Here is a 13,153-nt window from a genome sequence, read left to right as displayed (position 1 = left end):
TGAATATAAAAATTAAACTTGTCTTTGACAAAAAGTACATTGCATTGAAATCACTCAGTTACCCTGTTTATCGGAAAGGAGTAATAAACTGGCTTCAGTACATACAACAGCTATTGCAAACAATCAGGACCAAACACAGGGAGATGTTTTACTTCTGCAATTACTGTTGATGTAAATAGCAATGCTTGACTGTGATTGCTGAAAGAAACAGAAGTAGTGAGTAGGTGTCTTCTATCAACAAAAGGATGCTGAAAGTTGCTATCAGGATGGAGACTGGTGGGGAGCTGAGCCTGGCTTGCAGGGAGGGCTGCACTGGGGTTTGCTGTTGCGGCAGGAGTGTTATGCTTCTCTGCTTCTGAATCCACCCTTGAAGCAGTGAGTGCCTTACTGCCAGCATACCAAGTATAAAATGTACCATGGGATTAAAAAGCAGCTTGTATAACCCCATGCATAGCAGTGCAATGTGTTTGCACATCCTTGGGATGTGTCCATGATTGTGCAAGCTCCCAGTGTGTTTGGGAAATTATTTCTGATGATGCCTTCCCACCTTTTGCTCACAGGACTGGGCTCTCATCTGCTGGCAGCAGACACCTCAACTGGAGTTTTATTTCTCCCTCATTTGGAATTAATTAACAGCATCTTAGTATGCCTAATGAAGTAGGGGCTTCGGATTTTGCCTCAGTAACTCCTTTGTTTTGACCTTCTATACAGTATTAGGGTCATATCCGCAGAAACATTCCCGGGGTGTAGAGTATTTTCAATGCTGTAAGTGCTAGTGTAATGAACCGAGTTGGCCATTAGTTGGTATAAGTGATCCTTTCTCTGAGTCTTACAGGCAGCTTTATTCTTTTTTCCATATAAATGGCAGGAAAAACTGTAAGAGAACATTTAGAGAGGACAGTTACTTTGTCAGAGGGGTACATGCACAAAGCTGGGATATAAAAGCAGGCATCTCTCAGTGGGTTATGCTGCTGTCACTGATGTTGGCTTTGAGTGTTTTCCTTCCCTGCAGTCTGGGAAATCGCTGATGGAAAGGCGCTTGGCCCGAAGTCCTGGAGAAAGCTCTCCCATCACTCGGTTGGTGACAAAGAGTGCCATGACAAGCAGCAGGGTGGTTGTTCCAGCAGACTGAACAGCTGGGCATGAGCTGGTCGGGCAGCCCAGGTGGCCTAAAAGTATGGTGAGAGCCTGTGTGGGATCCACCACGCCTCGTGCAGGTGAGGTTTTGCCTACCTTTGGCAGGAAGCCAGCCCAGCGGGAGCAACCCTGGGACACCCCCCTTGTCCATGCTGCCACCGCCGTGGCGTTTCCTCTGTTGCAGCTCCGGCACCGGGTAGCGCAGGGACGTTGGGAGCACCTAACGCTGTGAGGGCAGCAGAGTGTCCGCCAGGGGCACTGCTAGCTGCTGCCTTCGCGCCCCGAGCAGGGCTGTTGGACCTTCCTGCCCTCCCCTGCTGCAGGCGTAGCGCTGAGTGTGCGTGCAGCCTGGCAGAGCCTGCAGAGGGCTTCGGACGTCGGTCCTGGCATTTCCTTCGTTTCTTCAGACAAGTGCTCATGGATGGCATTGGGAGGCCTTAGCAGGGAGCTAGGCTTGCTGATGGGGTGGTTGTTGGCCAGAAGGGAGCCTGGAGAGGCAGTGAAGGAGGAGTTGAAGCCATATTTTAATGGTAGATGCTTAAATTGGTGGAGAATCTGACCTAGCAGGCAGGTATTGAGGAGATAAAGCAGTGAAGATGCTGCCAGTGAGAGAAACAGGGTGAAAAGACATCTCTAGAAATGATCTTTCTTACATTTAGAAAAGTTTATACCTGTAAGGTTGTAGAAAAATTTGTTCTAAACAAAAATGTTAACAGCACTATCACCCTCCTCCTGCATGTTTTTATAGGACTCTGCTTTGAACAAGAAGTAAATGTCTTTTAACCACCAGCACCTTAATATGGATTCATGATTGATTAGACTGTATATGCTTTTGATCAGGTTCCTCAAATAGACTTTTTGAGTTGGAAATGCTTGGTGAGGCACAAAATGAGACAGTGAAAACTGTTAACGTCAGCGTCTCTTGCAGGAGAGGCTGTAAGGCACACGCAGTAAGGAACACATTTATCCAGAGCAGAAAACAGAAAAAGCCACCCCAAGGGAAAGCTTTGTTCTGTCTCCCAGTAGAGACTGGAATTAAATTTGGTGTTTGATAGTAAAAGACAAAGGTCAGCCTTGCCGTTACGGTGGCATGGCTTAGCCAGCAGCTCTGGGGAAGGCTGCACCAGCGGGCACGCTTTAGCTCTGCCCCGCCACCCCTAAACCCCTCCTGCCAAACCTTCTCAGGGCTCGCGTCCCTCCTGCCTGGCACACCGTGCTCACGTGCCCTGCCTGCACCAATCCTTTGCTGCAGGTCCCAAGGCTAAGTCTTGCCGTGCCAGTGTGTGCTTGGGTGCAGCATCAGCCTCTCGCCGGCCACTCCTCTGTTTCTTTCCTTCTTGGAAGGCACAGCCTATTCTCGTTTGGAGTTTGCAGAGGAGCCAGCTGTAGATGCAGAGATCAAACCCTCTGATGCCCAAGCATGCTGGGTGGCTGTTTTTAGACCCTCCAGTTCCCCTGTCACCTGTATAAAATATGATACACCGGTAGGTGTATACAGAGAAAATGAAATTCACACTTGCAAGTGAGTAGAGGGGGAAATAAAGCATCCTCAGCTATTAGGGTTTCCCCCTTTAACAGTTTGTTAAGAGTTCTTAACTTTTTGATGAAGTACTGTACTTTTGATTTTTCTAGTATTTTTTGGAACTGTTGATTAATTTCTGCATTGGCAAATTCAGTTTAAGGCCCAATCACATGGGTGCTGCTCAACATATTCATTATTTTCATTAACCACAGAAGCAATTTCAAAGTCTCCCTTTAAAGGTTAATTCCTAAAGCTGTTTTGTTTTGTTTTGTCTTTTGCACTGAGGTTAGCCAGGAGCCCCAGGTTGAACCCCTCCAGCAGAGGACAGCACATCTCAGACCTGCAGTACCAGCAAGGAGAACCTGAAGCTGCCTGGTATTGCTTGTCTGATGCCAGGTGTGTTGCACAGGACACCCAACACCCAACCGTTTTGGCAACAGCAAAAACTGCTGTGGAGAGACACTTTAATTCAGGTATTCTTTATTGATAAGCTTTCTGGAAGGCGATGTAATTACAAGTGCCAGCTTGTGTGACTAAGAGAACTTTGCCGAGCCTCTGGTCTCAAAATAATCAGAAACAAAATGAATCTATGAAATATTCATAGGGATTTTAAACTGGGACAAATAACGTAAAACCACTGAAATTATGTTAAGAATAATTTAACTATAATAATTACAAGAAATTTTTGAAATATTTTTCTTTGAAATACTTGTGCCTTGCCACACGCTTCTCAAGGGAGAGCATGTTTCAGGTTAGATGAGCGTGACCTACCCTCCTTCCCTGACTCTGCAGCTTTCGTGCCCCCAGTGTTGGTGAACCCTATTATGCCAGAGCAGATGCCCTCTGCGGAGCCCTGCAGAGACCCTCCCTTCCTGGCCTTGGCCCCAGCGATGTGCTGGATGGTGAGACCTTCCTATCACCGCAGCGCCTACCCACATGGGCAGAGGGTACTGGGCCTGGCAGGATCTGAAGGTCGTCAGGGCAGAGGTATGTGGGTCCTCATCGTGGCTGAGCTCTCCCAGTAGTCCCATCATCAGCAAAGCTGAAAAAAAGCAGCCCAAACCCAAAAAGCTGCATTTAACACCCTTGTTTCAACCTCAGTTGTTGGGTATAGTTGACACAAGTCCACTAATTGTGACCAGAAAGTGCTGAGGTGGAGTTAGTTATTAATTACCTATGAAGAGTGCTCATCTGCCCCGAGACACGGTGCAGACAGACTTATGCCTGGCCCTGCCACACTGACTTGCCCGTGCCTACCTGCTTGAGTTGCCAAACACAGGCCAGCAGCAAGGGCCGGCATGTCTTTGGAGGTTGATGTCTTTATTGCTCTGTCACCAGTTATTTGAAGCTTTAATGCAGTGTGGAAGAATAAATGTTCCCATTTATTCAGCCTCTTTCTATCCTTCAGTGCAACAGCAGCTGCCTGAATGAAAAGAATATTTAAAAGCTAGTAAATGAGAAGCCAGTGTTATTTGTTATCTACATGTGGAATTTTAAAGTAGCTTCTGTAATGCTTAAATATTAGCTGATTTGTTGGCCTTGTCTTCAGAGAAAAGCTAGAATAGCTTTTTTTATATCCTGGATATTAATGGGGTTAATATTTGCCAACATTATAGTACATCACAATGAAGGGGGATGGTATTTTTAGTAGCTGGACCATGCTTATTTCTCCCATTTAAAAGTAATCACGGTGGTATTCAGACTTCTACTGATGTGTACCATGACCTTGTATTTAACTGCTACTTTTACTGGGCTTATTCACCAGGCCTCCGCTGCTAGTTCTATTTTATTCAAAAAAAGCGCAACCCACTTATAAGACACTGATATATTTTATGTATATTGTTTTGTGGATGCCCCATCATTGCAAGTGTTCAAGGTTAGGTTGGATGGGTCTTTGAGAATCCAAGTCTAGTGGAAGGTTAGCTGGTCTTTTGAGAGCAGGACGAGGAAGGTGCTGGAGTGAAGTTTTCATGCAGCAGCTGACAGCAGTGAAGGCCCCTTCCTCCTCTTCCTGGAAGGTTTGGGTTGAAAAAAGGACTTTGTAGCTCTGGGTGAGCAAAAGAAATTTGTGTATTGGACTTACTGAAACATACAATATTAATGAAGGTCTATTCCTCCTAGGAAAAAATTGAATAATTGAAGCAATTTCATGTCTTTTTTCATTTTCAGGCCCTGCATATAATTAGTACAACTCCAAATAACAGATGGCAAAAGTGCTAAGGGGAGCAATTGTCTATGAGATGGGTATTATGGAGACACTTTATGCAAATAACACCCTGCGTGCAGCTGTTACACTGCAGGCTTGCTCAGATGCTGCCATCATAAAAGCAGAATTGTGGGCAGACAACACACAGGTGGGAGCAGATTCATTTGCCGTTTGACTGCTCTTTATACGTGCTTCTTGTTTGCACACAGCAGTTCCTAAAAGCTAGGTCTCTTGCTCAGCAGCACCCAGCTCAGCTGAGGGTGGTGCAGGTGCTGGCCTGCGGGGCTGACAGACCCAGAGATGCTCAGCCCTTCTCCCACCCTCTGTCTCCACATCCCCCTTAGCACAACCTCTCTCTCCTCCATCAGGCTCCCAATCACTGTGATGCTGCAATTTTTTTCTGACTCTTCAAGCCTGCCATTTGCTTCTCCAACATCCTGAATTGTAGTAATTTTAGGAGTTGGTGAGCACCCTACCAATATCCCCTAATTAATGGGGTAGGAACTGCTGTGACCCCTTCCTCACAGTAAGCTAAAAGCATAAAGAGCACAGACGCATTTTTCTGGCAGGAAGCTGGTGAAGGAGCATCCCACTGCAAACACAATGATTTTTGCCTGGGGACTGAAGCAGAGGAGAAAACAGGTCACACCTATTCTGGAGCACAAGGAAACCAGGTACTGCTGGGTTAATATAAACAAGCCCTGGACAGACAAAAGTAAACATTTAATTCCATCCCTTCTTTGTACCAGGGGTAGAAACAGCATTAAGCTATCACATTTAGAGTGACCAGCGGTAAAGCCTTTGCCCAACACTGGCTTGTGTAAAGCAGCAGCATGTGCTGCTGACCCATTTGCACTGCAGTTGTCATCTCAGAGTTCTCTCCTACTGGTTCATGGTGGCCAGGGCAGGGTATTAATTTCACCTAGTAACAATTCAAAACCTAAAAGAATATTCTCATGATCTATTTTGCTCACAGGGATGAATCCCGAGTGGGGATAAACATCCCCTGTTTATCCCTAAAGGGGATAACCCTGTAGGCTCTGCAGGAAAGGCACCACATTTCACTCAAGGTCAAACTTAATGGCTCATTAATCGCTGTCCACAGGATGCTACATCTTGCACGTGGGCAGAACCTCTCCTGCTTGACCAGCCTTCAATGCATTCTTAGACTCTTTTAATGCACCCTTAGCCATTTAAGGAAGTCTCATTTTAGTCTCTTATTTACTGTGAGCTTTCTGCACATATGTATTAAATTGTTTCCTGTCATTTCATCACCCATAAAACCCACTCCTTCCATCACCAGTCATGCACTGTGCAATGGGTTCTTTACAATACAGTGTTAATGTTATTCCATTTTGGATTTTTTATGGCATGTATCACAATATTGATGCAGAAATGAAGTAGTTGCTGCTCCTAGTTTCCATATAGCTTTATGTACATTGATAGCGGTCCCCCCACTGTAAACAGACATGGAGATGATCGCCCTGTTAAAGTTCAAGCCAAATTACTGCTGATCCTAGTAAAGAAACTGAAATACCTCCAGAAGCTGGCACAAAAGATATGCAGACCTAGAAGGCTTATTTTGAGCATAATGGAAATCCCTGTCTATCCCTCTGTTTGATTTCATACCTTTAGTTGCGTTTAGCTGTCAGAGAGTGATGGTTGTGTAGCAAAACCTGCAGCTCTGAGCAGGCGGCAGCTACTCCTTCCCATTTCATCCTGCCGTTACCATGATAGGACAGAATGATGGTAGCTCCTAGCTCTTGTAAAACCAGGCAGCTGCTCCATGGGAAGCATCCACATGGCCCACAGCACTTCTAAACTAATCAGCAGTTTTAACATCTGTTTGTTTTCTAATTTATCTTTTTAAAATTTTAATTTTGTTGGGCTGGTAAAATTCAGAAACCACTCTCTTGTATAATTCACCAAGGTAAGGTACTGCTGAATACGCATCTGTGCTGATTATTGTAAAAATTTTGGGGACTGAAAACTAATGTGTCATTTAGCAGTTTATTTTATTTAGCTTTTTTCTAGCTCATTATAATTTTTCTGCAGCCATCTACATATGACTTGTAGCTTCTTTCTCTTTTATACATGCTTTAAAAATGAGGCATGCAAATTCTGGCTTGCCATCTGTTGTCACCAGGGCTTCTACTGCAACCCCTGTAGCTCCTCTTCTGCCTGAGGAAGCCTTGCCCTCAAGTGCACAAGCTGTACAATGGGCTAACCCAGCAGGGGATGGCTTTTTCAGATGTGCTCAAAACATCATAACTTATCTCCAGTTTGTTTGTCCCCTGTGAGGGATGCAGTGGTGAATGGGTGCTATAACAACGTACGGTGTTGCCAGGAGCCACTCACCAGCTTGCAGCAGCGCTGGCACTGCCTGTGTGTTCCAGATGCCACATGCGATCTAACTACTGCACAATTGGCCTGGTTTTGCTGGGATCGGATGAAGCAATTAGATGTCAGCATACGTGCATGTGTTGCAAATGCATGGCCATCTGCTCAGGTGCAGCAGTAGCTGGTTTGGTGTCTGCTGGTGATTCTGAGCAAGCTTCCATTAACGGGTGAATTAAGCAGGTTGGGCTTCTTTACTGAAATGGCAATTGCCAAGCTCCCCAAATGCTGGCATTTTATTTTTCCTGCAAAGTAGGCCTAGCAACTGTAAATACAGTCCCACAGCCTCCATCCAGAGTGAATCGTTTTTTCTGTAGCAGGCTGAAAAGGGCTCTGTTCCTTACATGATCCAGGAAAGAAAGACTGATTGTTTTGTCTTCAGTCATAACATATAGGTACAGGTCACACAGCAGCTTTTTGGCTTGCAACCTCACTTAGAGCATGCTTCTGCACAGCAATAAATATTAAATTGAAGTATATGAAAGCTTACATTGCACAGTGCATGATTTTCTTTAAAATCAGCCCTGGACTCAAGCCTCCCCTGTAGCAGTGGAAATCCCAGATGGGGAACATCCTGTGTGTGTCCGCCACACAGCCATCCACTCATGTTCCACCCAAAACACTGCTGAGATTGCTCACCTGCTTGTTTCTATACAAGAAAACTGCAGCACCCCCATTTTCTCGTGCAACAGTTGGCACTTTCAGGACTCCCAGGCTGGGCATGCCTTGCCTCAAGAAGCTGATACCTGATCTTTCATGGAGTTCCCTGTGGCTTCTGAACAGTGGAAGACAGTAGTTATAGTAAAAATATAACCAAAACTGTGCATAAAAATGCCACTGTATAATCTGAAACCAAGAAGCAATTTTTAAGCTGATGTAAGCTGATTCAGGTGAATTAGTTGCAGTGGAACAGAGTCATTTTGCAAAAGCAGCATCTCAGAGTTAAAACATGATAATATTACATAGCAATGATGAATAAACCACCATCTTTGAAGTGTTAAGATGTTAATATGAAAAGTAAATGCTGCTCTTCAGCACTTTGCTTTAATGTATTTAATATGTTGGTTTAATTGATTTGCTAACTATAGAACGTCACTGAGTAGCTGCATCTGTTGCACTCTGAAACTAATAGGAGAGACTATTCTGTGGTTGAAGAAGACTGGATGTAACCGGGAGTGAGCTGCCAGCTTTGCCCTCCTGAAGCCTCTGGGAATATCTCAAAGCATGGGATGGAGGGCAGTGCCTGCTCCCTCCTCACACATCTGGGAAGATACCTGCTTTGATGGCTGCTGCAGCCCCCACAAGGTAAGGGCTTTGCACTTCACTGGCTTGGCAGGGTGGGAGCTGGGGGTCTCCGGCTGCTGGCCCAGGGCTTGCTGAGAGATCTGTGTGTCGTCCAGACACGAGTGTTTCATGAGAAATCACTGACCAGAACCCAAGGTTCATCAGATGCTCCCAGCACAGAGCTGCACCGTCCACCCATCCTCCCGAGCAGTTTCCAAACAGGTCTCTGCAAAGGGGAAGTGTTTGTTTGCTTCTTTCCTTGACTCAGCATATATTTTGCAGTACCTTCCTCCCACAAAAACTGCCTCTGTGTCCTGCTCAGCCAAACAAATCGCTCCTCTGCCTTGACTCATTAATGATTGAATCATATGCAAACTAGGTTAGACGGCAATGCTGTGCTGTGCTCCAGGGACCCCAGCGTTGTTCTCACCAAGGCATGTCCGAGGAGTGCTGATGGAGAGCCAGCGCCTGGCCCTGGGGATGGTAAGGTGTCTTTGTGCCTGGGAGCAGGCTCTTGGACAGCAGCTTCTCAGGAAGAATCCGCTGTTCCTCTAGCAGGATCATTTTGAATGAGCCCTTTAATTGTTTTACCCTGACCCCTTTCTTTAAAATTGATTCATCAGTCTTTTTCCAACAACTACCTAAGTCAATGTATCTGCCAATGCAGTAATTTTATATTATTTGTATTTAAAGTGCTAATGTTAGGGCAGTGTTTTCTAGAACTAAAATCTCACTAAAATAATGAATTTCCTCTCAAGAACCTAAGCAGCCAGGGTTAGGCTATGTGCTGCTTATGAGCTTATCTGACCAGAGTGAGCCTGCACTGCTATATCTTTTTTGTCTCCTCTGGTACATGGTGTAAGTGTAGATATTTGGTGGATGTAACTTTATAAAGTTTTATATATGCTGTACTTTATTCTGTCTCATGGTCTACCTCTAAAATAAAATATAGTGCTTTGAGAACAGAGACCTGTTAACAAATTAGAGACATCAGAACAACTTTGAAAATACTTAAAACAATTACATGATTTGCGGAGACTGTCTTTGGTAGATTTTGTGGCAGTCATGTTGCTGCTCTGTCAGAGCTTAGGCTTAGCTTGATTTCAGTTTTAATCTATACCCCATTTTTCTAACATTTTCTTTTCCACTGCTTTCTAATTGTTTTGCTAATATTTTCACCAAAGGCTGATGCTAAAAGCTTGCTTTATTTTCAGTTACCCTGCAGGTGGGTGCCAGTGTCTTTGCCTGAGGAGGCAGAGGAGGGAGCACTTGAGAACTTTTTTCTATTTCCTTCCCTGTAGCATGAAAGCATTTTTTTAACCAACCTTTAGAAAGAAAGCAAAACTTGTCCTCAGGCAAACTCACACTTGGTGCAGCTTCCTAGAAAGCTTTGCTCCTTAAAGAATACTGATTGCACTACTCATTTCCAAGCTGGGAGGAGGAGCTCTTTGTCTGAAGCCAAAAAGAAAACAAAATAGTAGCACAGGAGGGGTGGCCGTGGTGCTGGCAGCTTTCCCACCTGCAAACAGCCACGCATTTGCCAGCCTGGCGCTCAGCATTGTCCCTGCAGGGAACAGTTTCTCCTCCTCTGGCTGCTCTGTGGGTTGGTTTGAGGCACTCCACCATACAAAGTCTGAGGGCTTAGCAAAAGAGGATGAGCTGTGTGATTCAAGAAATCATGCATGGTGTTCTCATTGCATAGGAAGCTAATAACGTAAGTGGCTTAAAGTTTGTGAATTTGGCTTCAAAGACATTTTATCCTGAGCTTGGCTGTGCTGTCCCTTTGACTACAGTTGCTTTCAAATCAACAAGGATTCAGTCATAACTGAACCTTCCCTTCCTGAAAGGCATTTTGTAGAAAACAGAAGAGACTTGTAAAACCCCAGGAGCAAAAATGTCCTGTGTCTGCAGGAATGGCTTGGAAGTGGTCTGCTGTGATGCACACACAGGGTATGCGTTTCATCCTTAGTGCTTTCTGTGCAATTCTGGTTTCTGTGCAATTGCTGGTACTGTATACCAGCAAAGCTGCACAAAGTGCTTGATGAATGCTTCACTAATTTGCTAAACACATTCTCTCCTGACTTCCTAATGAATTATGGGTAATGCTGTTCAGAGTGTGGCTGTTTTGCTGGTTATGAGTTCATCCTTTATCAGTCTTGAAAGTGGACTTCTGCTTTAGTGATAAGTGTTAGTGATAGTGATAAGAGAAGACCACAGGACCAGAGTTGAGTAACAGAGAGGCAGATGACTTCCAGCAAGGGCTGTGACAGGACTCGTAAGACATTTGCTTATAGTCACAAAGTGACTTAATGACTCAGAGCAGAAATCAGGAGGTCTGGTCCATACTTTGTGGCAAGTGGTGAGAGCCAAGTTTCACTTTTGCAGCTTCTGCTACTTGTGAGGATTTGGCCAAGTGGTAGTTGGTTGTGTGCATCTGTTGTGGCAGATGCCTTCATGTGATGCTCTTACTTCAAACTTCCCACACAGGGTTTTGCTTGGGCAAGTTTTCATCTTGCTTTGTAACTCTGGTCAGTTGCTGAAAATAGAAATCTTGTGTGCAGAACAGATATTCATCAAGTTCAAGTATCTGCTTACCATATAAGCTGCAAGGAAACAGTATGCTATCTTCACCTATTACAGCAACAATATAAAAATAACTATGCAATGATCTTTTACTAATTTCTGGTTGTTGTTTTGTTTCTTCCCTTTTGACTTTCCAGGCTATGAACAAGACAAGTGACTGTTTGATGAAGAACAGAGTCCTAGAAAAGTATTATCTTTCTACCATGTACAGCCTTGAGTTCATTTTAGGCTTCATTGGAAACACTGTTGTTGTGTTTGGCTATATATTCTGCCTGAAAAACTGGAAAAGTGGCAACATCTACCTGTTTAATTTATCATTATCAGATTTATTATTTCTGTGTACTCTTCCAATTCTTGTGAACAGCTACTCCAGAGATCAGTGGATAAAGGACAGCATCTTGTGCCACAGCAACAGATTCCTATTGCATGCAAACCTGTACAGCAGCATCCTTTTCCTCACTCTTATCAGTATTGACCGATACATGCTGATAAAATACCCTTTCAGAGAACATTTTCTACAGAAGAGGAAAATGGCTCTTATTGTGTCTGCTGCCATATGGATCGGGGTGATACTGGAACTGCTGCCGCTGATGTATTTCCTGGAGGCTACAACGTCTGCCGATAATTACAAGTGTCTTGATTATGCAAGCTCTGGAGATCCTGTGAAAAACCTCATCTATAGCATGTTTCTGACTGTCTTTGGATTCCTTATCCCTCTCTTGATCATGTGCTGCTTCTACGTGAAGATGGTTCTTTTTCTTAAAAACAGGAGCGAGCAACTCAGTTCCCTCCTGACACTTGAAAAACCTCTCACTTTAGTCATCATCACAGTGGTTATCTTCTCATTGCTCTTTACTCCCTATCATGTAATGCGCAATGTCCGACTTGCTTCCCGAATACCAGCCTTGAATGTCTCTGTGTGCACGCAGGGAGTCATCAATGCCATTTATGTCATCACAAGACCTATTGCATTTTTAAATAGTGCTATTAATCCTGTTTTCTATTTCTTAATGGGGGACCACTTCAGAGAGATGTTGATGGCAAAAATAAGGCAGCTCTTGAGCAGATTGACAGCCACTGGCAAATGAATGAGTAAGGAGACCTCTTGTAGTGGGAGACAACAGAGAGGAAACTCTCTTAGGGGCAGAATTCACCAATGTACAGTGCCTTTTCTTTTTTTTTTTTTTTTTCAGACAACTTTATGCTATAGAACATTTGTGAGCTGATTGTGTTTCTCTGAATGCACTTGTTAACTTATTGTACAGGGGACCTCCTTCTGCTAATTTGACTCTAGCAAATGAGAAGTGATACTTACATCAGTACAGCAGGAAGCCTTGCTTTCATAGCAGGATACCTTGTGGCCTATTTATACTGTAAATAAAAGATCATCATGGTAGCTGTTAGAAAATATGTTTGCAAACTCTGCATCTCCTGGGAGGTTTGCCTTTCAGAATAAATAACTGAAATAAATAAATCATTCCCAGCTGATTTGGCGAGGGTTGGCATCTCGGATGTGGCCAAAAAGGAGGGCATGCAAAAGGCTGGGTGGAACACTCTGTCAGTATTGCAGAATGGAGTCAGTGACTAGGTTGCTATTTTTGTTTGTAACAAGCGCAAGGAGTGCAGAAAGCTGTAATGTTCAGCTGCTGGTCCTGCAACCATTTCATGAAAGCTCTGAGACAGCATATACGTGTGCATAGACAGGTTCTTTCACACTTTGATATTAAAGCTAGATTCAGCTTGCAGAAATGAAAATAAGAAAATCTATCAGTTTAGTTCTTTATTGAGATTTGCCTTCATATATCACTGGGACAACAGTAATTTTGGCAGTCACTTTTCAAAGTATAAACTTATTTAACTTTAGTGTAATTATCTACAAGTGTGAGCAGAATATATAGCTTGAAGCAGAATTTGGACCTTGTAGTTCTAACTTTATTAACAGTTCCAATAATGAAATGGGGCTAATGAGGAGCCAGTGCTCTGTCTAACATCCCTGCACAATTGACTGACCTCTGACTTCAACT

At 44.0% G+C, this 13,153-nt stretch overlaps 1 protein-coding gene across 1 annotated transcript; it reads left to right on the top strand.

Moving 5' to 3' along the window:
• The first annotated feature begins 8,987 nt into the window (after positions 1 to 8,987).
• SUCNR1 (succinate receptor 1) lies at positions 8,988 to 12,708 on the top strand. The gene is made up of 2 exons (XM_080624292.1): positions 8,988 to 9,029; positions 11,267 to 12,708. The coding sequence occupies exons 1-2, from the start codon at positions 9,000 to 9,002 to the stop codon at positions 12,215 to 12,217; spliced, it is 981 nt and encodes a 326-aa protein (XP_080480418.1). The 5' UTR covers positions 8,988 to 8,999; the 3' UTR covers positions 12,218 to 12,708.
• Positions 12,709 to 13,153: the final 445 nt, after the last annotated feature.

The sequence above is a fragment of the Psittacula echo genome (genome assembly GCF_963264785.1).
Source record: "Psittacula echo genome assembly, chromosome: 7".
In the NCBI taxonomy this organism is placed as follows: domain Eukaryota; kingdom Metazoa; phylum Chordata; class Aves; order Psittaciformes; family Psittacidae; genus Psittacula; species Psittacula echo.
This window is presented reverse-complemented; position numbering and strand designations above follow the sequence as displayed.